Here is a 25,512-nt window from a genome sequence, read left to right on the forward strand (position 1 = left end):
ATAAGTTTTAATTTTGTTTCGTTTGTCTACTCATAATTATGTTATCTACATAAACGAACAATTAAACTAAATTGTTGTTTTTTTAGTTTTAGGAGATATAAGTTAGAAATAATAATGATTATATATAGTATTTTTTATTTGTGAAGTTTTCTAAGATTAGAAAATGAATGTTCATTTACATCATAAAAACGAGAAATTTTTTTTATTTAATATAAGAATATTATTTATTTAATATAAGAATATTATAATTTTTAAGAAGATGACATTTAAAAAAAAAGTGTAATATAGTATGATATAACTATGCGGTTATACCATTTTCATGGTGCACTTATCTTATTTTACATGGTACACATGCGTGTCTAAAAAATTTATACGATATGTATATATGCCCGCTAAAATGAGTTTTGGACACGCATTAACAATATACAATTATAACAAGTTACTTGGTGCTATTATGTGTCATAAGCCCGATTACATAAATGAAAATTCTTCTAACGTTAATATCTATATCTATACTCTATAATAAAAGAAACCAATTTTAGGACACTTGTCATTATTCTAGAGCATCCTTAATTGTAAATAATTATTATTTAATTTAAATTATTAAATACCAATTAAATTAATATAAATCTTATTAACCCTAAATTATTGGCATAAACTTAACTTCAAATCGTAAACCTTATCCTTCACATTGAGTATAAAATATTTAATTCAATATACTAAAGTCGCCTATATACTTTTTTTTCAACAAAATCTCTAACGTTTTTTTTTTTTGACTATAAAATATTAAATTTAATTAATATTAAAAGATTTCATAAGACACATGACATAATTAATTTTAGATTTTTATTTATTGTTTGTTAGTTTATGTAACACTCTACTTAAAATACGTCATATTTACCGACTAGATAAGAAAGATCAAAGTCGTTTAAAATATTTAGTACATAAGTGTCTGAAAACAACCACTAAACTTAAGGGACACATAAGTCATTCTTTCAATACAAAAGTTTTCACAAAATGAACTCCTAAAACAAAAGTGAAGATCATCTTCTTGAATGTGTTCGGTTCATGGTCTTGAGTTGATCACCATCCGCTTGATTAACTTACTTGAAATCTGGAAATTTAACAAAATATCAAGGTTAGAATCCCTCAAATTCCATATAATTAAGTGTACATTTAAAATCGGATTCAAAGTATGAAATTATACAAAACTTGACATTCTTGGCAGGGCTCCACCGTAAATTACGGTGGTCACCGTAATTTACGGTGAGCACTGGGCATTTATGTTTTCACCGTAAACCAGGAGAAAACTACCGTAACAAATTGCCCTCCACCGTAAATTACGGTAATACCGTAATTTACGGTAGACTCTGCAATTCCTTCCTTTTTGCTGTTTTGACCCGTTTAAATCATTTCCTGCACTTCTTAGCCATCAAAGTGCAGCACGGGGTATTTCCTCGCAACAAGTACGACCCATTTTGGATCCCTTGGTTCAACACACACGCTCCCATTACCGGTTTGCGTGATTCTAATATTTTTCCCATTTCCCACAACCGGGCTTATGGTCTACGGATGGGGTACTTCCGTTACCCGGTTTGTACCCATCATTTATCTACTCATCTGGGTTGTCATCATGAAGTCCATCATTTTAGACAACCAACCAACACGATTCCAAATTGTTCAATCTATCACCCATAAGTAAGAAATCCAAATCATCATCATCATTATAGTAGCGTCAACTACATACCTTAGAGCTTTCCCTTTTGGCGAGCGTCCGCACCGGCTTGACTTCCCGACGCCTCACTCGTGTTGCCTAAAACATACAAGCCAATTGTCATTAGAACCATTCGGCTCATGATTAAGCTTGTTACTTTACCAACACCACACTTGTGTCGATCAATGTCTTTTAGGCATTTTATCAAGCATCTTGTGTGCATAATTTCTTACAATTTGTAACTAAGTTTAACATTCATGATTTAGCCATGGCAAACATCAAATTAAGCAATTTTGCTAAATTTTTACATCAATAATTTCTGAATCTTGTTCATACAACTTGAATTACTCTAAGAAACATCAAAATCCTAATGTTTCATACCTTTCTACAAAACCCACATATCACCTCTAATGGTGATCATGAATTTTACAAGAATTAAATCAAATTTCAACAAGAAATCTACTAGGGTTCATCCTTATACACTATTTCAATTAAAACAAACATCATGCATGACCAGATTTCAATCTCATGATTTTATCCAAAATCTAAGGTAGAACCAAATCATGAAATTTTGCATACCTTACAATCTCTTAGTCAAGATGATCACAACCCTATATTCAGATTTCAATTCGGACTTGATTTGCACCTTCAATTGATGGATTTTTGTGAATTTTAGGGTTTGAGGGAAATCCCCTCTTGTTGCCTGGCTTGGGTCGATCAAACACACACTTAGGTGTGTGTTTGGTGTGTTATTTTACTACTAGTAATTTAAGTTTCAGAATTGACACATTTGGTCCCTCAATTATACTTGGGTTATAAAACAAGAGTTTCTTTATTAAACTTTGTCATATTGTGTTAAGATTTTTTTACTAACTAGGTTATCTTTCCTAGCCTTTTATCTTAACTTACTACTAGTATTTAGTTCAAAATGTAACATTAATATTTTCGGGGTGTTACAAGTCCACCCCCCTTAAAGAGGGTTTCGTCCCCGAAACCTGTTTATGTATATGACAGAAGTTTCTTATATGTACCGAAAAGTGTAGGGTGCAATCGTTTCATTTCCTCTTCAGACTCCCAAGTGGTGTCCGATCCTTTTCGGTGTTCCCATTTGACCTTTACTTGATGGACCATCTTGTTCCTTAAGCTCTTCACTTTACGGTCTAGAATTGCAATTGGTCTCACTGCGTAGTTGAGACTATTATCTACTTCGATGTCGTCATGACGAATATACGCGGTTTCGTCAGCTAGACATTTCCGGAGATGTGATACATGGAACGTACTATGTATCCAACTCAACTCTGGGGGCAATTCGAGACGGTAAGCCACCCTACCGACTCGCTCGATGATTCTGAAGGGCCCGATAAACCTTGGGCTTAACTTTCCCCTTTTTCTAAACCGGATTATTCCTTTCCACGGTGATACCTTCAACATAACCTTATCACCAACTTGGAACTCAATCGGTTTTCTCCGTTTGTCCGCATACGCCTTCTGTCGATTTTGAGCCGCCCTTAGGTGAGTTCGGACTATGTCGATCTTTTGATTCGTGAGTCCGATTATATCTTTATGTTCAAGTTCACGCGGGCCAACCTCACCCCAACATACCGGAGTTCGACACTTCCTCCCGTATAGCATTTCATACGGAGCCATACCGATGCTTGCGTGGTAACTGTTATTATATGAGAATTCAACCAACGGTAGGTGTATATCCCAACTACCCCCGAAATCAATTATGCACGCCCGTAACATATCCCCCAATGTTTGAATTGTTCTTTCACTTTGACCATCTGTTTGAGGATGGTACGCGGTGCTAATAAACAATTTAGTTCCCATTTGTTTTTGGAAATCGTACCAAAAATTTGAAGTGAACCGGGTATCCCTATCAGACACGATGGATACCGGCACTCCGTGGCGTGCTATTATCTCATTAGTGTACACTTCTGACATCTTCTCTGACGTATAAGTTTCTCGGATAGGGATGAAATGGGCACTTTTGGTTAGTCTATCCACAACTACCCAAATGGCATCGAAACCACGGCTAGTTCTGGGCAGCTTGGTTAGCAGGTCCATTGTAATTTGTTCCCACTTCCAAACCGGAATATCTAATGGTTGCAACTTGCCGTAGGGTTTTTGGTGCTCCGCTTTGACTTGTAAACAAGTCAAACACTTCTCCACGTATTTAGCCACATCTCTTTTCATCCCCGGCCACCAATAGTTTTGCTTCAAATCCCTATACATCTTAGTTGCCCCGGGATGGATCGAATAGCGAGACTTATGTGCCTCGTCAAGCAGAAGACTCTTAACACCACATGTGTTTGGGACCCAAATCCGATCATTCCGGCATTTCATCCCATTACTTCCTTCCGTAAGGTCTTTTACCATCCCTTTTATGCGTTCTTTCTTCCAATTTTCTTTCTTTAACGCTTCGGTTTGGGCTTCTCGGATTCGCTCGAGCAAACCTGAAGTTACTACCAACTGCATAGATCGTACTCGTATTGGAGCATATTCGTCCTTTCGGCTAAGGGCATTCGCCACCACATTAGCCTTTCCGGGGTGGTAGTGGATCTCGCAGTCGTAGTCTTTCACCACTTCTAACCAGCGTCTCTGCCTCATATTTAGCTCTTTTTGATCGAAAAAGTACTTCAAACTCTTATGGTCAGTGAAAATAGTACTTTTCACACCATACAAGTAATGCCTCCAGATTTTCAAGGCAAAGACCACGGCTGCCAACTCAAGATCATGAGTTGGGTACTTTGTTTCATGCGGCTTAAGTTGTCTAGAGGCATAGGCGATCACCCTTCCCCTTTGCATTAGTACGCACCCAAGGCCTAGGTGCGATGCGTCCGAGTACACTACCATATCCTCCGTACCATCCAGTAAAGTCAACACCGGTGCACATGTTAATTTTTCCTTCAACGTCTGAAACGCCTTTTCTTGATCGCTTCCCCAAATGAACTTCTCATTCTTGCGGGTTAATTTGGTCAATGGCGTTGCAATTTTGGAGAAATCCTGAATGAATCTCCGATAGTAACCTGCCAACCCCAAGAAACTTCTAATTTCGGATGGATTCTTTGGAGGGCTCCATTTTGACACCGCTTCCACCTTCGACGGATCCACCAATATCCCCTCGGCACTGATGACGTGCCCTAGGAATTGCACCTCTCGTAACCAGAAGGCGCATTTTGAGAATTTAGCATATAATCTTTCCCGCCTTAATACCTCCAATACTTCTCGTAAATGGTTAGCGTGCTCCGCCTCGTTTCTTGAATAAACGAGGATGTCGTCTATAAAAACAATCACCGATCTATCAAGCATCGGTTTGCAAACCCGGTTCATGAGGTCCATGAAAGCCGCGGGCGCATTCGTTAATCCGAAAGACATCACGAGAAATTCGAAATGGCCGTATCGCGTCCGGAATGCCGTTTTTGGTACATCATTTTCTTTTACCCTCAATTGGTGGTAACCCGATCTCAAATCGATTTTTGAAAACCAGCTAGCGCCTTGTAATTGATCGAATAAGTCGTCAATTCTCGGAAGTGGGTATCGATTCTTTACCGTGAGTTTGTTTAACTCCCGGTAATCAATACACATCCGCATGCTCCCGTCCTTCTTCTTTACAAATAGCACGGGAGCTCCCCAAGGAGACACGCTAGGCCGGATGAATCCCTTCTCTAGTAAATCTTGCAACTGAGACATTAACTCCTGCAGTTCTGAAGGTGCCAATCTATACGGTGCCTTAGCAACCGGTTTAGCACCCGGGGTCAGTTCAATCCCGAACTCTATTTCGCGCTCGGGTGGCATTCCCGGAAGATCTTCGGGAAAGACATCTTTAAATTCACGCACCACAGGTACGTCTTCAATTCTTGGCGTTTCTTTTTCGACGGCACGTATATAGGTTAGATATGCCTTACACCCGTGTAGTATAAACTTGCGGGCTTCTATCATCGAGCATATCATGGGATTACAAGCCTTCTCCCCATAGATGATGACACGCCTTCCGCTCGGAGACGTTAGGTGTATCTCCTTACGTAAGCATATCACCTTAGCATTGTAGCGGGATAGCCAATCCATTCCAACGACCACTTGAAATTCACCCATGGACATGGGTATTAAATCAATGGAGTATTCCTCGCCATCGATATTCAATTTGCATTCCCGACATACATCACAAACAAGAAAACTTTTGTTATTACCTACTTCTACTTCCATTGGCATAGGTAATTTTGTTAATGTAAACATGGGGTTTTGAATAAATCTATGTGAAACAAAAGACTTATTCGCACCTGTATCAAATAAAACACGTGCAAGGATCGAATTTATAGTAAATATACCTGTAACCACGTCAGGTTCCATTTTTGCTTCAGCAGCAGTGATTTGGAACGACCTTGCCTTAGCTTTTGGGGTCTCATCCCTAGAGTCGGTACTCTCTTTCTTTCCCACCAATTCCGGACATTCTGACTTTTTATGACCCGGTTGGTAACATTTATAGCACACCGTTACTTTGTGGGGGCAATTTGCAACCCCATGCCCTATCTTGCCACATGCCACGCAAGGTTTGTTCTTGAAATAGCATTCACCTTTATGAGTGCGTCCACATGTTTTGCAACTCGGAGATCCTCCTTTTGCACTTCCTTTCTTCGAAGATTCAGCTACCTTCAGCTTCTTTGTGGGACTCGGGTTTTCATCCAAGGCCCTCCTTTCGCCTCTTTCAACTTGCCTTTTCAGTTCAATCTCGCGTTCCCGCGCCGCATTGATTATATCGGTAAGGCTTTCATAATGTGAGGGAGTCATGAACTCCCTATATTCAGCCCTAAGCATGGTGTGATAATAATAAATTTTCTGTTCTTCAGTTTTGACCAGGTCATCACAAAACTTGAGCTTATCCATGAACATTCCCGTAATCTTATCAACGGTTTCACCCTTTTGCCTCAATTGCATGAATTCTTCCTTTATCTTATTTATCACCGCCTTGGGGCTGTGATGTTTGAGGAATGGTACTTTGAAAGCTTCCCAAGTCATCGCCCTTATTGTTTCAACACCCCTTTCGTTTCTGAGGTTGTCCCACCAATCCTTGGCTTGGCCTCTAAGTTGGCCAGTTCCATACGCCACGAAGTCACTTTCATCACAATGCGTACGTTCGAAAACACCTTCAATATCGCTTATCCACCTTTGACAAGCAATTGGATCTACCTCTCCATTGAAAACCGGGGGCTTGCACGCCATAAACTTGTTGTAAGAACAACCTTTCTTTTCCTTAGCCTTGCCCCTATCACTGGTAAGGTCTTCTCTTAGTTCACCAATTCTTTCTTCCATAGTCGAAAGTAAGGTGTTTTGCATTCTTTCCACAAATCTTGGTAGACTAACTTCGATGGCCCTACCAACTTCCTCGGCAATCTTCTCTTTCAACTCGTCGGTAGTGAGGGATAGAACATTGTCACTAGCACCTCCCGACATCTTCTTACTGAAATGTTAAAATGATTCAATAAATAATCTTGTTCAATCGCTCTCATGCCTTTACATGAGACTTCGTACTCATTATTCGGCCAAGTATATAACTTTGCCTTATCATTTATACTAAGTGTACTTCCCGGGTTCGAGTATATCACTATACTCCTCCCGTACACAACAATTCATTACCCTTTTTAATCTTTATAAATCTAATTTGCTTTAATGAATTCTTACCGGATGTTGATCAAGCTTTGAACCGAACACAATCCTTTTTAACCTTAGCTCTGAATACCAACTTGTAACACTCTACTTAAAATACGTCATATTTACCGACTAGATAAGAAAGATCAAAGTCGTTTAAAATACTTAGTACATAAGTGTCTGAAAACAACCACTAAACTTAAGGGACACATAAGTCATTCTTTCAATACAAAAGTTTTCACAAAATGAACTCCTAAAACAAAAGTGAAGATCATCTTCTTGAATGTGTTCGGTTCATGGTCTTGAGTTGATCACCATCCGCTTGATTAACTTACTTGAAATCTGGAAATTTAACAAAATATCAAGGTTAGAATCCCTCAAATTCCATATAATTAAGTGTACATTTAAAATCGGATTCAAAGTATGAAATTATACAAAACTTGACATTCTTGGCAGGGCTCCACCGTAAATTACGGTGGTCACCGTAATTTACGGTGAGCACTAGGCATTTATGTTTTCACCGTAAACCAGGAGAAAACTACCGTAACAAATTGCCCTCCACCGTAAATTACGGTAATACCGTAATTTACGGTAGACTCTGCAATTCCTTCCTTTTTGCTGTTTTGACCCGTTTAAATCATTTCCTGCACTTCTTAGCCATCAAAGTGCAGCACGGGGTATTTCCTCGCAACAAGTACGACCCATTTTGGATCCCTTGGTTCAACACACACGCTCCCATTACCGGTTTGCGTGATTCTAATATTTTTCCCATTTCCCACAACCGGGCTTATGGTCTACGGATGGGGTACTTCCGTTACCCGGTTTGTACCCATCATTTATCTACTCATCTGGGTTGTCATCATGAAGTCCATCATTTTAGACAACCAACCAACACGATTCCAAATTGTTCAATCTATCACCCATAAGTAAGAAATCCAAATCATCATCATCATTATAGTAGCGTCAACTACATACCTTAGAGCTTTCCCTTTTGGCGAGCGTCCGCACCGGCTTGACTTCCCGACGCCTCACTCGTGTTGCCTAAAACATACAAGCCAATTGTCATTAGAACCATTCGGCTCATGATTAAGCTTGTTACTTTACCAACACCACACTTGTGTCGATCAATGTCTTTTAGGCATTTTATCAAGCATCTTGTGTGCATAATTTCTTACAATTTGTAACTAAGTTTAACATTCATGATTTAGCCATGACAAACATCAAATTAAGCAATTTTGCTAAATTTTTACATCAATAATTTCTGAATCTTGTTCATACAACTTGAATTACTCTAAGAAACATCAAAATCCTAATGTTTCATACCTTTCTACAAAACCCACATATCACCTCTAATGGTGATCATGAATTTTACAAGAATTAAATCAAATTTCAACAAGAAATCTACTAGGGTTCATCCTTATACACTATTTCAATTAAAACAAACATCATGCATGACCAGATTTCAATCTCATGATTTTATCCAAAATCTAAGGTAGAACCAAATCATGAAATTTTGCATACCTTACAATCTCTTAGTCAAGATGATCACAACCCTATATTCAGATTTCAATTCGGACTTGATTTGCACCTTCAATTGATGGATTTTTGCGAATTTTAGGGTTTGAGGGAAATCCCCTCTTGTTGCCTGGCTTGGGTCGATCAAACACACACTTAGGTGTGTGTTTGGTGTGTTATTTTACTACTAGTAATTTAAGTTTCAGAATTGACACATTTGGTCCCTCAATTATACTTGGGTTATAAAACAAGAGTTTCTTTATTAAACTTTGTCATATTGTGTTAAGATTTTTTTACTAACTAGGTTATCTTTCCTAGCCTTTTATCTTAACTTACTACTAGTATTTAGTTCAAAATGTAACATTAATATTTTCGGGGTGTTACAGTTTAATTTAAGACACTGTATATGTTCTTAGTTTTTTTCCATTTTCTTAAATAATAGGCTATAATCTTGTGTATTGTACGAACGAAATCAGTAATAAAAAACTGTTTATTTATGTTTTTTTTTAAACAACAGATTGTAAAGTAATTTAAAGATATAATCATCATTATAAATCTAATATAACACTTTCGTAAAATCTATCTTTGGAAATGTTTAAATAAAAAAATATCATTATAACTTATAAATTAAAGAGTAAACTTCCATTTTGCTCCCTGTGGTTTGGTCACTTTAACGGTTTTGCCCCAAGCCTTTAAAAATAGCCATTTTACTCCCTGATGTTTTGGTTTTGTTGCCAGTTTGCTCCCTGCGGGGAGCAAAATGGAAAAACAAACAATTTGAATGGAGTTAGAGGCGGGGAGCAAACTGGCAAAAAAACTGAAACATTAGGGAGTAAAATGGCTATTTTTAAAGGTTTGGAGCAAAACCATTAAAGTGACCAAACCATAGGGAGCAAAACGGAAGTTTACTCTAAATTAAAATGTTTAAGGTAAAAGTTGATTTTGTAGGAAGGTTTAGGATACCTAATGTAACATAAAAATATTGGTTAGTTTAACATATATATTTAGAGGTCGAAAATTAAGGTAACTATTCTAAAATAAGAAATGTTGATAGTAACTAAATAAAATTTTATACCTTATTCTATTTTATTTTATTTCGGGTAGCTAAGACTTGAAGTTTAGTTATCGGAAGAAGTTATGTCTCAAGTGAAGTCATCTGGTGGCAATCCTCGCCTCATAACAGGTAATGTCGAAAGTATCCATAGAAGGATAGAGATGTTCCAGAAGCAGTCTTAAGGAAAGTTAGGGGTTGTTTGGCAACTTCTGAATGGTTAAGTGCTGAATCAGTAAGAGGTCTGAACCATAAAGAGTCAGTATAATGTTTAAACGTTCAGAGGCAAATATCAGACCAATTCAAATTAGTGGTCTTAACCATTTAAACTATGTATAATGCTTAACCATTCAGACATCTGTTCACAAAACAAACAGTCTGAACCATTAAGTTATGAACCAGTAAGAGGTCTGAACTATTAAGAACCCATTAAGAGCTAAACAAACAACCCTTTAGCCTGTTTATGCCAAGGCAGGGGAGTAACTGGTTGGCAATGAGTAAGAGAACGAATTCCCCGCCGAGTCAGTTGATGAGAAAGTTTCTTAACTATTTATTATTTTTCTTTATAATATTTAATTTATGAATATTTCTTTTTTTTAGTATTTCCTTTTCAATGTTTTTATTATTTTTAGCTTATTTAATAATTTAATATTTTATTGACTTAATCCCGTGTAATACACGGGGTTCTAACCTAGTATATTTATATACACACATAAATATATTTTCGAAACAAGTTTAAATTATTGGATATAAGGTTTATACATAAACTAGAGTTATGCGCCGCCCGCGTTGCGGGGCGCTAAACCGAATATTTCTTAACTTAATAACATGTACGCCTTTATGTCGGTTAGGTATACATGCTACTTATAACACGATATCAAAAAAGATACATCAGGTTAACCAATTAAAGAAAAACAGTACCATAGTTATGATAAAAAATAACTAAAACGATAACAAGCGTGTAATTTAGAGTTGGGGACAAAAGAATAATTTGTCAGGACCAATTAGCGGGTGCTAGACATCTGTTTGGCACGAATAAAAACAAAATTGACTCAACGAAGTAAAATAAAACATTACCATGGTTTTGGCCAAAAAAAACGATGGTAAGATTGCAATTTTTAGCTGAGCTCAAATCGTAATTTTATAATGGAGGTAAAATAATATTTTTAATTGAGGGCAAAACCATTTTTTTATTTTGAATTGGGGGTAAAATCGTAAATTTTTAACTGCGGACGAAATCGTAATTTTTATCTTGGGGCAAAACTAAAGTTTTATTTTGAACTGGGGCCAAATCGTAATTTTAAACTGGGAACCAAATCGTAATTTGGCAGGACTCTAGCTGGGGGTAAAACCATAATTTTATTTGAACTTGGGGCAAAAGCGTATTTTTTAACTGAGGGCAAAAGCGTAAATTTAAGCAGGGGGCAAAACCAAAATTTTATTTTGAACCGAGGACAAAATCATAATTTTAAACTTAGGATAAAATTGTAATTTGAAAGGATCTATAAATAACTAATATATGAAAAAAAAAAAAATAACCAAAGTGGCCGCCACTTTTGGCTAACCACATAACACAACTATTCCCGCTAACCAAAGTTTTATTTTGAATAGGGGGCGAACTCGTAATTTTAAATTGAGAACCAAATCGTAATTTGGCAGGACTCTAACTGGGGCAAAAAACATAATTTTATTTTGAACTGGGGGAAAAGCTTATTTTTTTAACTGAGGGGAAAAGCGTAAATTTAGGCAGGGGCAAAAGACAAATTTTATTTTGAACCGGGGCATAATCATAATTTTAAACTTGGGATAAAATTGTAATTTGGTAAGACCTATAAATTACTATTACTATCATATTAAAAAAAAAAAAAAAAAAGAAAGGGTGGCCGCCAATTTTGGCCAACCACCAAGCACACATATTCCCGCCGACCATTAAATTTGTACGTGTTGTAAATATTCAAGTTTTTTTTTTTAGCTGAAGAGGAATTTCAAATCCACTTCAAACCAAACTCAAGCTTCGATCATGAAGGCTCAACAATCTATCACCACAAGTTTAAAGTTATCCTAACAATCGCTTGTTGAGCCTGACTTGACTGAACTCTGTTTCAACCCTATTGTTGGTATGTTTTTAAACTTATCATAATTTGTAGAGAAAAATGCAATTTGCGTCCCTGTGGTATGTCCCAAACATCAACCTGAGCCCCTAAATTAAATTTTTGGTTTTTTGAGCCCCTGACTTTATAAATTCATAACACTTTGAGTCCTTCTGTTACACTGCCGTCAGTTTGACTGTTTGAGCCAGGGGTAAGACCGTCTTTTGCCATATATTATCAATAAAAACACAGATTTTCATCTTAATCTTCATCTTCATCATCTTCATCTTCATCTTCATCTTCATCTTCATCTTCCAACAAATACCTAAAAAACTTAAAACCCAAATCTCCCCTCCCCACAATCCAAAATCCATATCAAAACATCTTCCAAACACATTCACCCCTGACATTAGCCCTAATTTCACCAAAACAAACTTATTGGGTCTGGTGACATGCCATCATCACATTCCGCTACAGTCACTGCTCTTGTCGTTGCTGTTGATTTACAAGATGGCATTGGGGGCTGAACCTTTGCAACAATCTGTCGTTGTTGTTGGGTATAAAATCATATTTTTTAAGTGTCAATCTAGATTAAATGGTTTCATTGTGAAAGTACTATGTTGTCTGGATTCTAAGCAATTATATATTAGATTGTTGTTGATTTTATACCCAACCTTTTGTAGGTTTGAAAAAAAAACCCTCAAATTGAAAAGTCTCAACTTTATTCTTAAAACATACATATTTAAACCAAACACCCTTTATGATTATACCATTCACATTTCCACTTCTAAATCCACAATGCAACTATTGAACTGATATAACAATAAACTCTAACTAATATGCAGGTACAATAACAACACAAAATCTTGAAAAAAAATCAAAAATAAAAAAAAGATAATAACCTGGTTGGACCAGCACCATCACTAGCAGCAGGAGGTTCAAAAGAAGAAGAAAGTTTAGACCTTTTGCCCAATTCAGGTTTAATATTAGGGTTTTGGGGTGATGGGGTGGACCAATTGTTGAGCCAAGGGGCAGATGAAGAAGAAGGGTTATTAGTGGTGGTTGTATTGGTGGTGAAATTATTATCAATTGTTGAGTGAATTGAAGAAAAGGGTTTGATAAAAGAGGGTTTTAGGATAGAAGAAGATGATGAGAAGAAGAGTAAGTGGGTGTTCGAGTGGAATGGGAATGTGAATTTTGTGTTGCGGAATGGGATTTCGGTTAGTTTCATGGTGGGGAAGTGGTGGTAGTTGGTGGTCATTCCACCATTGGTGGCGGTGGTGGTGGCGGAGGACGGTGGTGGTGGAAATGTGGGAGTTGTGAGAAGTGAGAATGGAGATATCTGAGTTTTGGATGGAGACGAGGATAAGATTGTTTTGTGGGTTTATAGGTGACATCATAATATGATTTTTTATGATTTTTAAATAAGGTCATTAAGGGTATATTGGACATTTAACAATAGTCAAACAGTCAAACAGACGGAACCTTGACAGAAGGACTCATACTGTTATGAATTTATAAAGTCAGGGGCTCAAAAAACCAAAAATTTAATTTAAGGGCTCAAGTTGATGTTTGAGACATACCACAGGGACGCAAATTGCATTTTCCTCTAATTTGTAGTTTCCTATTTAAAGTTAGGAAATAAGTTAGATCATTTTTACCTTTATATCAATAAGCAGTGTCGCTATAGAAATTTCTTACCTGATGGTGACTTTTTGGTCATGGACACGACAGTCAAAATAAAAATGTAGATGCCGTCGGTGAACGCACTCTAAAATGAGATAACCAATCATCTATATCACTTTTTTTTTTTGTTACTAGTGGTTTTTATGTTTTAGATTTTAACCTCCACCCTTGGTCATTTTTCGTCATGTGGCAGTCTAGTCAGCAAGGGGCATTATTGGGCATTTTTCTAAAATGAGTGTAGTGGAGATGTGAGTATTATGTTAAAAAAGGGTGTAAAGAGTTAAATAAAAAACTAACGAAAAAAGGGGATTGCCATTTTAGTATGATTCAGAACACGCTAAGGGTTAATGTATAAAAAAGTAACCATATAAAGTTGATTACATTTTTCTAGAAAATTGAAGGGTTATAAGTGTTGTAAGTGTGATCGATGAAATCAACACTTGTAAATTGTAATCATCACCAAATTTTGTATAAACTGCTAGAATTTACATTCCCATTGCATACACAAAACACATGAAGTTGACGATTTAAAATAAAATAAAAAAGAATAAAAATAGAGGGACTAAATACGTAGAATACCAAAGTTGAAGCAGATGGACTAAACACGCATATAAACAAATTTAACCAATATGAAGAAATTTAAATAAAAAATAGAGGGGTAAACTCGTGTATTACTGAAGCTGAAGGTTTAAAATTTAAATAAAAAAAGAATCGACCAATGAGGAGGTATTATACTCTACAAATTACATGAAGGGGAATAGTGTGCCTCGCACTTCCTCTTTGGTCCAACCAAATTACTATTTTTTTCTGTTTAAATTTACTGTTTTGCTATTAGTTTTGTTTTTCCCCGCTCAGTCAAATTACGATTTCCCTCAGTTCAAATTTATAGTTTTGCAATCGTTTTTGATTTTTTTTTTCTTATCAAATTACGATGATATGGGTCCAAGTGTGTATCACCTCACCTCATGACCAATAAAAAAAATGAATGGTTTAAACATGAGGGGAAGTAAAGCTGGGAAATAATATGGATCATGCTAATCACACACAGCCAAAATAATTTTCACACCCCTAAGCGCTCCGCTTTGGCCATAGCGCGGCGCTTAGGGCGACAAAAGGTGATACGAGGTTTCGAATGACTGACTGAGTGACAGACTGACAGACATAAAGGTGACGAGGTTTCAGTCGCCCCGTGAACCCTAAGCGCCGCGCTTTGACCATAGCGCGGCGCTTCGATCCCAAATTCTGGCTTTAAATCACTGGCCAGACAACAGATTCATCACTCGAATTGTTTTCTGTCGATCTTCTTTGCTCTATTAGTTAAATTTTTTGAAAAAACGATGTCGTGGTTCAGTAACTATCTTTTCGGTGAATATTCTGACGAGTCAGTTGTTCCTGATTCTTACGAGGGGACCGCTATTTCTGACTCGTTTGAGAAACCGGTGTCGTCCAACTTGAGGGAGACAGAGGTTGTATCTGGCATTCGTTATCGTGATAACACGGTGCAGCTGGATTTGAATACCCCTGTGGAGGACCCTTACGCACAACAAGGTTATTCGAATTTCGGTTACGGTGGCGAGTATAGCTTTGTACAGCAGGAGCGTTATCCAAACGACAGTTACGGTTGTCAACAAGGTTATTCGAATTTCGGTTACGGTGGCGAGCAAAGCTTTGTACAGCAGGAGTGTTATCCAAAGCAGAGTTACGGTTGTGAACAGAGCTTTGAACATCAAGTCTATTTTAACCTCGGTGACGATGGTGAGCCGGAGGATGTGTCTGTTGACGAGGAAGGTTGTTACCAGGTTACATTTTCGTTTGATACAACGCAGACCTTTTCGTCACGTAAAGAGTTGGTGCGTTGGGTACAAGACACGGCAAAAGACAATGGTTACCTCATTGTGACAAAGAGGTCGAATAAAAGAGGAGAGAATTACAAGATTTGGTTTCAATGTACTTTTGGTGGGGAGCATAAGAGTGTAGCTACACAGAGGAAAACGGGTAGCAAGAAAATAGGCTGCCCGTTCGAGATGATCGGGTTTTCGGAATCATCCGGAAGTGTTTGGAGGATCGAGGTGACGAAGGCGAAGCATAACCACACTCCTATTGAAAACTTCGAGGGTCACGCGTATGCGAGAAGGCTTTCTTCGGAGGACAAAAAACTGGTTAAGGAGTTGGCAGAGCAAGATATTCGCAACCAAAGTATTTGGCGAACGCTGACAAAAAACAATCCGGCTAGAAAGCTTATTCCGAAAGATATACACAACGCTGTTCAGAAGATCAACGCCGAAAAAAATGTCGGTAAGTCTCCGATGCAAAAACTTGAAAACATTCTTATCGAAAAAAATTACACTTATTACATGCGCACGAATGAGATATCGAACGAAGTTGAAGACGTCTTCTTTGTTCACGAAAAATCATTCACTATGTGGTGTGCCTTCCCGCATGTGCTAATGATTGACGCCACATACAAAACGAACATGTACAACCTGCCATTTGTTCAGGTCGTAGGCATGACGTCGACAAACAAATCGTTTACGGCTGCATGTGCTGTAATTTCCGCCGAGAAGTCAGAGAACTACCAATGGGTGTTGCAGAGGATCGAGTCTATGCTGGCAGGATGTATGGAACCGCGCGTGATTTTAACAGACAGGGATTTTGCGCTAATGAACGCGTGTGAACAAGTTTTTCCAAAAGCGCATAAGTATCTTTGTCGGTTCCATATTCAACAAAATATTAATAAGAACAGCAAGAAGAAATTCTCTGACAAGGAGTGGAAAGAATTCGTACGTACATTTTGGACATTGTGCGAGTCTACGACCGAGGAAATATACATGTATAACTTGGAAAACTTTGAAGCACAGCTGAAAGAAGCTGACCGTGAACGTGAGTATTTCTTACATAATTATGTTCAAATTTTATATAAGAACAAAAACTGACTATTTACGTTTTTTTAATTTTAGAGGTTTATGATTATATGAAGAAATCCTGGTTGGATCCGTACCGTGAAAAGTTTGTATCTTGCTGGATTAACCGAACTATCAACTTTCACCAGACTACGACCAACAGGGTTGAGAGCATGCATGCAACATTAAAAAGTCACTTTCCAAGTCATCGTAACACACTGGATAAACTTGTACTGTATGTTGATCATGTTGTTGCTAAACAATACACTGAGATTAGAAATACCTTTGAAACAAGCCTCCGAAAAGTGATGACGCACCACAAGAATCAGCCCATGCTTGCATATATTCTCAGAAAGGTTTCAATATATGCGATTGAGCTTTTGAGTATGGAACTAAAGCGTAAGGAAGACGGGTTGAGAGCCTACGGTGCAAGCTGTGGTTGCCAACTTTTTACCAGCTGTGGTTTGCCATGTGCCTGTCGTTTGGAAAAGTTGGAAAATAAAGGTAATTATTATTTTTGAACTTTCTCGTTATGATTTTGCCACCTAATTTGTTTTCATCCACATGTCAGCAAATCCGGATCACACACATAGACGTGTTTTGGAAGAAGCTTGACTTCAAGCCTGCAAGGAATAAAATAGAGGATATTGATGTAGACACGGAATTTGAAAAATTGAAAAAACAGATCGATCCAACACCCCCTCAAGTGAAAAGGAGATTCTTTGAAAAGTTTCAGCAAATCCTCAATCCAGGGAACAGTAACAAAAAACCTCCTGCTGTTCTGAAGAAAACTCGTGGTCGACCAACATTGAAAACGCAGGAAGAAAGAAAGGTTGAAGCTGCTAGACAAAGCTCTTACATTCCGTCAGAAGAAACTTGGGTCGATGCCTCAGACGATCTTCCCCGTCACAGCTCGTACATATCAGCCGAAGATTCTAGAAGAGAAAAGAATACCAAACCGCTCAACCTACACCCTGATTTCCCGAATATCAAGCTCGGTCCTAAGACGGATATAGCGATCCGCAACTACGCATCTCAGATTCCCAAAGTGATCCATCCATACATCGTTAAAATAAAGGACGTGAAACCAGATGGTCATTGTGGATTTAGAGCGGTGGCTGTTGGGTTAGGAGTGAAACAAAATTCATATTTGAAGATCCGGGAACAGCTTCTAAAGGAGTTACGTATGAACGAATCGCTTTGGAGGCAGGTTTTCGATCCGGAAAATGTAGGACATTATGATGAGCTGGTTAAACGGATCGATTTCAAGGGGGTGGGACGAGCAGGTATCGAAAATTACATGTCGATGCCTGAGACGGGGTTTCTTATTGCCCAACGATACGGTGTGATTGTTCACACCTTCGACATTCATGGGAGCGATACAATTTTCCCTATGCTGGGCGGCCCAAACGAAACTGAGGAACCTCACCTGGTAGTTGCGGTTGTGTTCGTCGACAAGGGGCATTTCATACATGTAGAGCTTGGAGGTTGTTATCCAATGCCTCCCCCAAACCTACTCTGGACAGCGAACAGAACAGAGCGCGCAGCAGCCTGACATACATTATACAGGGATCAGATCAACACGTACGAAATGCTTACGTATCGTGCCCCCGACCTTAATGCAACCCCATATGTTCACGATGTATCTTAAATGTGTTTAATAATAATCACGTTTGTGTTTGTGTATCTTAAATGTGTTTAATAATAACCACGTTTGTGTTTGTTCAATATACGCGTTACATCACGTTAAAAACCGAATGTCACCGACACGACCCAATCGGAACAAAATACGCACTTGTACGACCCGAAATGACAATATACATCATAATACTACAATTAATGAAAAAATACATCATGTTCATGTACGGTAGGCGGCTGATACACATAACACTTCTCACAGGAGTACTTGTGATTTCAAACCTAAATGATACGAGATAACGGAATAAGACATCACACGTAACCGATTTGATCCGGAACTTGCCGTATAGTCCATATATATTAAAAAATGATGTATAATGGAAAAAACGGCAAATTTAGACTATTTATTGACCCGTTTGTTAATTAAATACAGTTTTAAAAAATTTAAAAAAAGCCCAAAACGCCCCGCTATGCTCATAACGCGGCGTTTTGGAACCAAAGCGCCGCGCTATGGCCATAGCGGGGCGCTTTGGACCCTCGTTATACACTGAAGCGGGGCATCTTCCCCCCCACTTCACCCAAACAACCAAACACACACAAGGTGCGATTCACACACACTCGAGCCATTTTCGAAGATTTTTTGAGCTTTCAACCGCATAAAGGTTCGATCTAAACCCCTTAATCTTTCCTTTATCTTTGCATTCAAAAATATTGGTTGATTGTTGTTGATTTTGAGCTTGATCCGCTGCTGTTTGGGTTCTGTTCTTCAGAATGAAGAACCAAAGCGCCGCGCCGAGGCCATAGCGGGGCGCTTTGGTTCATGTTTATTTTTTTTTAATTTGTTTATTAAATAATTTGTTTAATTATTTTTATGATTTGTTTATTTATTATTAGTTTATTAATATTTGTTTAATTATTATTATTTGTTTAATTATTATTTGTTTAATTATTATTATTTGTTTAATTATTATTTGTTTAATTATTATTATTAGTTTAATTATTATTATTGGTTTATTTATTATTATTTGTTTATTTATTATTAGTTTATTAATATTTGTTTAATTATTATTATTTGTTTAATTATTATTATTTGTTTAATTATTATTATTTGTTTATTTATTATTATTTGTTTATTTATTATTAGTTTATTAATATTTGTTTATTTATTATTATTTGTCTAATTATTATTAGTTAATTATTATTTGTTTAATAATTATTTGTTTAATTATTATTTGTTTAATTATTATTTGTTTAATTATTATTAGTTAATTATTATTTGTTTAATAATTATTTGTTTAATTATTATTAGTTTATTAATATTTGTTTAATTGATCAACGTGCAGGGATGGATTTATCCGATGAGGAGATTGAGCATATGGATGAGGGATTGGTGGGGGACGAGGAGGAGCCGGCATGTCCGTATCTTCAGTTTCCGGTGGGGTCACGGGCGAGGGGGAGATGCGCTAGGTTGCGCACCATACCGATTGGGGAGCACGTAGGCATAGACTGGGAGCTGCTATCTACCGTGGGGGAGATCGAGCGGGCGCGTGAGATAGTTGGGCTAGATACTCCTTGGTCGCGCCTATTTGAGTTAGCGATGGAGGACTCGTACCCTGAGCTTACGGTCGAGTTTTGCTCTACGTTTACATACGCGCCGCATCCGGCGGATTACGTGGAGGACCCTTTATTTCCGGTACACGAGGTTACATTCCGTCTGGCCGGTCAGCAGTTTGAGATGAGTGTGCGGGAGTTTGCTGTCCACACAGGTTTGTACACTGAGCCTGAGCTTGATACTGATTTATATACGCTGGCTGTTACGATGATGGACAGGCAGACGCTTATTAGTTTCTGGAGGGTCATTTCCAGGGTTCCCTTTGGGAAATCCTGGCAAAAGGCCACCACCATTATAGATCCCTTGTACCGATACCTGCACCAGGTGATTGCGTCGACTATCGTGCCGCGGGGTTCCAGCAAGGAGAAGGTCAACCTTAGTGACCTTTTCTTTCTTTACTGCCTACTACGCCGCCAGCCCTGCGATCTAGCAGCCAGCCTGGCAGAGTACTTTGCTACTGCATACCACCGGCAGCTCCGCGGGTTTCTTCACACTGGCTCGTTTATCACCGCCATTGCACGATCGCTAGGGATCGTGCCCGAGCTTGATCCGCTGCTGTCCGATCCGGTCCCGTCATCCAGGTTGGGCCGCGCGTCAGTAGCCGCTATGCAGATCACCCGTACCTTTGATGTCGGTCTGCGGTTCAGGGGTGCTGACGGGCTGATTTGGCAGCCAGAGGTGTTGCCGGAGGTCATCCCGGTTGTTATTGAGGTGAAGCCTGGGGTGTTAGCCCCTCCTGATGTTCAGCGGGACGCTCGGCGGGCTCAGCGACAGGCTCTGGGCATCGATGAGCCTGAGGATCAGCCTGAGGGTCAGGCTCAGGCTCAGGCTCAGGATGATCCGGCGCAGGAGGACCGGGTCGAGGAGGTCCACGTACCACCAGTTCAGCCAGCTCCTGAGCCGCCACAGTACCCGCAACACGTTTACGCTGACCTACCTCCGGTAGCGCGTGAGGTGGCTCGGGACTTCGACCGGCGCCTCAGACGTCAGGGCGCACTCATTGACTGGATGGTCCAGACGCTCGTTGAGCTACGAGAGCTCGCTGCGTTGCCTCCACGTTCCCTCCCACCGTCCCCACCGCACGAGGATTAGTACATTAGTTTGTTTGTTTAGTGTTTTGTTATGTATTATGTACTCAGTTGTACCTTTTTGTTGTGTATTGTATGTACAAACTGATATATATATATATATATATTGCAGTTAATCTTCTATTTACATCACGTTGGTTCTGGATTGTTTACGTTTAATTCTTATGGCTTTCTGTATATTTTATTTAACGTGTTCGTTTTATTTAACGCTCGTTGAACTTATGTTATACACCTTCTATAAAAATAATGACGTAACGATGTAATTATAAAACAACGTTAATTTAATAAAATAACAACGTTTTAATTCAAAAAAGGCAACATTCAATCATTCAAAAACAAATTCCCATTCACAACGGCAAATCTCACATAAAAATTTTTTACTCTAAAAATCTCTACCATACTAATTCAACCAAAAATCCCTACCAAACTAACCCACATCAACCCAAATAATCCCCAACCAAGGCTGTTGTCTTTTTTGCACATCCAAAGCGCCTCGCTATGGCCAAAGCGGGGCGCTTTGGCTTTGGTCAACAGACAAGGACTGAAGCCAAAGCGCCCCGCTTTGGCCATAGCGAGGCGCTTTGGATGTGCAAAAAGACAACCAGCGTGTGCGAATAGACCCAGCCAATAATATAGGGAAAATTACATATAACATTTTTATTTATTTTAAAGTTTACTAAGATTAGAAAAATGCATGTTCATTCATGTCATAAAATCGAAAAATTTCTTCCATCTAATATAAGTATAATACTGATATAATCTTTAAGGAGATGGCATTTTTAAAAAAGGTGTGATATATTGTGATATAAATATGCAGTTAGAGCATTTTTTCGGTCCACTTATCTTATTTTACACGATACAAATGCATGTCTAAAAATTTATACTGTGTATATGTGACCAGATCCAGCCACTTAGGTTATAGCCTGGTGGTTAAAAGAAATTATCTGTTGTGTGGAAAACAAAGTTCAATCCTTAGAAAATGTAAGTATTTAAGGGGAAAAAAATTAGTCGTTAAAAAAAACTATGCCCAGGTCCAAATTGAGTTTTGGACACGTATTAACAATATACAGTTATAACAAGTTACTTGGTGCTAGGAATGAAAATGGGCCGGTTTTGGGCCGGGTATTGGTAATTCTAGGCCCGTACCCGGTTGTAATTCTTTGTCCCATACCTGGTCCGTTACTCGTCAGGTATTTGTCAGGTAATTACCCGTCGGGTATCGGGCATGCCCGCAGGTATAGGGTATACCCGTTAATTTCTTAAAAATACCCTTTAAGACAAAATAGAATCTTCATGAGTTCGTGTCCCTTGCCCTTGAGATTGATTTGTGGTTGTTTGTTGATCTTCTTGATTTTGATTATGTTGATTACTATCAACATGTGTTTGTGTATTGGGACCATCACAATCCATAATCTCTTCTCCTTCCTCATCCATATTACCTAAAAAAAGAGTATGGAGCTGCAGTTTAGCCTATTTCATTGCTGAACAAAAAGAAAGAATTGTAGTTAAAGGGGTGGTCCATTGGCAAAGGCAAGACCTTTAAAGAACTTGGGATATGGAGGTCTTGGGTTCAAGTCCCACAGACAACAGGGAATAAAAGAAATTTGCCGTTCAAAAAAAAAAGTAAAAGGGATTTTAGTGAAAAAACGACAAATCAAAAGGATTGTAAGAATATTCTGCATGTTGAGAATTGATTACAAGATAAGCAAAATCCATTACAAGAATTGATTAATAGCCTGCCAAACTAAACAATGGTATGGAAATAGAAGACTAAAACTGCAGGGCAACCATACTCGGGAAACAATAAATAAGAACAAGCTGGTTTACATATATGCCAGAACAATCAGGTCCTTGAATGAGATGAATATTTTCAGAAAAATTAAACTAAGAACTAGTAAAATTATTAGCATGATGTTGTAAGCAATCTCATAAGGCAGGTAAGCCAAGAAACAATAAATAAGGCTGAAAGTCCATATATCCACAATCTTTGTTGAACTAGGAATAAATGTGTCACAAAACAGACTACATGTTACTTACTGCCTAGTTAAACATATGTTGAATAGTTGAGGTAATACATAAATGACTAGAACTTGCTAAAAACAACATCCAAAATGTGTTTCAACCAAAATATGGAGTTCAGAAACAATCGAGGATAATATGTTGAGTGTGATTAGAAACAAATAAATGACTATGAGTTTGGTCAAAAACTTGCCAAAAACACCCAATTTTTTAATGTCATGTGAGTGATTATTGATCACTAACTGAAAGTTATCATTTTTTGCTAACCTGATAGTCATAGTCATCGGATAGAATGGCAAGTATTTATTTAAAAGAAACTGTAGCAAGGCACGGTGAACTAGTCAGTAATAAGTGCATGTAGTAAGTTTATATGTATGGAAATTTATAATATGATTATTTTGGGTATTATTCGGGTAAATGGGCCGGGTATCGGGCGAGTATCACTAAATCCCGTACCCGTACCAGTACCCGAATTTTTTCCCTTTTTAAGCCCATACCCGGCCCATACCCATCGGGCTTCGGGTACACCCGACCCGTATGTTTCGGGTTTCGGGTATACCCGTTGGGCTTGGGCTTTTTTGCCATCCCTACTTGGTGCTATTATGTACCATTAACGCGTGTACATAATTGAAAATTCTTCTAACATTAATATATGTTTATATACACACACAAATGTATTTTCCAAACGCGTTTTTTTAGATCAAGAGGAATCTCGAATCCACTTCAAACCAAACTTATGCTTCGATCACGAAGGCTCGTCAATCTAACACCATAAGTTTAAAGTTATTCTAACAGCCGATCAGGAACCTTGTTGATCATGACTTGACTTAACTTTTAACCCTATTATTGGTGTGTTTATATTTTTTATGTTTAAGCTTAAATATAACCAGAAAACTTGTTAAGTTACATCAAAACAGAAGGTAGACGGGCAACAAGCTGCGCCGCCAACCCTTTCTGAATTGCAAACCCCAACCTCCCGAACACAAACCCCTGCCCCCTTGGGGTCAAACAATTGATGTGGATAACCTGTTGAACCCTCGTCAAGAAGTTGATGGCTTCTGGCGCTAGTGTCACGGCCCTCGGCCCCGGTTTGACCAGGTCCAGAGCCGCGAGGCAGGAAATCCCGTGGTATTAAATTTTTTTTAAGCGATAGCGGAAGTCTTTTTAAAACAGAATCTTTTAATATTAAAACTGCATGTTTACATAAATTAGGGATAAAACCTTGTAATTTACAGTAAGGTGATTTCACTGGGAAATCTTTATTTTACAAAACATGTTTCTTTATTTATTTACATTGAGCCACTTCTCTATGCTTGTAGTGCTTCACGGCACTTTTCTTGGATTACAATAGATCACCTGAAACATGTTTGAAAAAGGTTTTGTCAGCGGGGAAATGCTGAGTGAATCATTCAGTTTACTAAAAATGACACATTGGTTATAAATTACAGTATTAAGAGCGATTACAATGTTTCTGATATCAAACCAACTACCCACAGTACTTTGTCACTCGACCCATTGGCCCTCTAATTGTCCAATGGTGTCTGTGATTATGGTCATATCACCCATTGGCTGCCCCAATGGTGAAGATTATCAAGTAATGTATACAAAACCCCACATACCGGCTGTAACTTGGTGATTACAAAGACTTAATCCCTGTAATTATAACTTTGAAAATAATTTGGAGTTTTGTAAAATAGTTGATAAAAAGAGAATGACTCACATTGCAGATTTAACGAGCAGTGTATAAGCTTACTGATTAGCCTTGATTAACCTAATTTAAATAACAATGCACACAAACGGGGTTAGTAACTAATACAACAGTTACGACAATTCACGAGATTAAACCCTCACCACGATTAATAAAGTGCAATACTTAACAATTCAGCGGATTCACAACGAATGACAGAGTATAGTCCGAGTTCGGACAGCGCTCAAACATTCAAGTCGAAATCACGATGAATAACAAAGTATAAACTCAATTTGAGCAGCACTCAAACAATCATTGGATAGTTACAATCGATCGGACGTTGAATCGTAATAGCGATCGAGTTATTACCCTGATTGCGGCAGCAATTAGTGATCCGTGTGTGTTTTTAGAAGTGTTTCTGCGATATCTCAGTCTACGTAATGAGAATTTACGTCGTTCAAGTGCCAGAATTCAAGTCCCAAAGTCTGCTATTTATGCACAAAATTGGCCAGGCTTACAGACCGTAAGACTTTTTTTCCTTACGGTCCGTAAAGGACACCTAACCATTATAGGGTAGTCATGTCTGGGACTAGCCTAGCTGAGTTGACAACTTCGTAAAATTCGAATTTGCCAGCGTTTTATTTAGATAATCGTAACTAGGGTTTACCCCCCCGAGTTTAGGGGCCCTGATCCTGATTCTGATTGTTCTGAAATTTTTAGGGTTTGCACAGAATCACTTGGGTGTCTCAATTAGGGTTTCCTTATTGGATAATTAACATACTAAGTATTTAATTTTAGTGAGAGTTGTTACAGCTAGGGAGCCAAAAGTATCAAAGGCAAAAGGGATAAAGACATGTTGGTTCTCT

The 25,512-nt window shown here is 38.2% G+C and overlaps 1 protein-coding gene and 1 long non-coding RNA gene across 2 annotated transcripts; both read right to left on the reverse strand.

The window, feature by feature from the left end:
• Positions 1-946: 946 nt before the first annotated feature.
• Positions 947-2,412, reverse strand: LOC110921596. The gene is made up of 3 exons (XR_002582488.2): positions 2,294-2,412; positions 1,748-1,813; positions 947-1,114 (listed from the first exon to the last, which is right to left on the reverse strand). It is a non-coding gene; the product is annotated as an uncharacterized LOC110921596 (long non-coding RNA).
• A 2,511-nt stretch (positions 2,413-4,923) lies between these two features.
• LOC118479413 lies at positions 4,924-13,394 on the reverse strand. Its single transcript, XM_035982108.1, has 5 exons — positions 12,919-13,394; positions 8,336-8,401; positions 6,043-7,172; positions 5,339-5,793; positions 4,924-4,995 (listed from the first exon to the last, which is right to left on the reverse strand). Exons 3-5 carry the CDS (start codon positions 7,163-7,165, stop codon positions 4,924-4,926), a joined length of 1,650 nt encoding a protein of 549 aa, XP_035838001.1. The 5' UTR covers positions 7,166-7,172; positions 8,336-8,401; positions 12,919-13,394.
• Positions 13,395-25,512: the final 12,118 nt, after the last annotated feature.

This window comes from Helianthus annuus, chromosome 2, assembly GCF_002127325.2.
Source record: "Helianthus annuus cultivar XRQ/B chromosome 2, HanXRQr2.0-SUNRISE, whole genome shotgun sequence".
Taxonomy (NCBI): Eukaryota; Viridiplantae; Streptophyta; class Magnoliopsida; order Asterales; family Asteraceae; genus Helianthus; species Helianthus annuus.

Bases quoted from the DNA above. Each gene is read 5' to 3' on its own strand.
- LOC118479413 (XM_035982108.1), bottom strand. From the start codon at position 7,165: ATGTCGGGAGGTGCTAGTGACAATGTTCTATCCCTCACTACCGACGAG. The intron at 5,794-6,042 runs GTATATTTACTA...GTGAATTTCAAG, and splicing joins GGAACCTGACGTGGTTACAG to TGGTCGTTGGAATGGATTGG. The intron at 4,996-5,338 runs GTGCTATTTGTA...TTGTTTTTATAG, and splicing joins TGTCTCCTTGGGGAGCTCCC to ACGACATCCTCGTTTATTCA.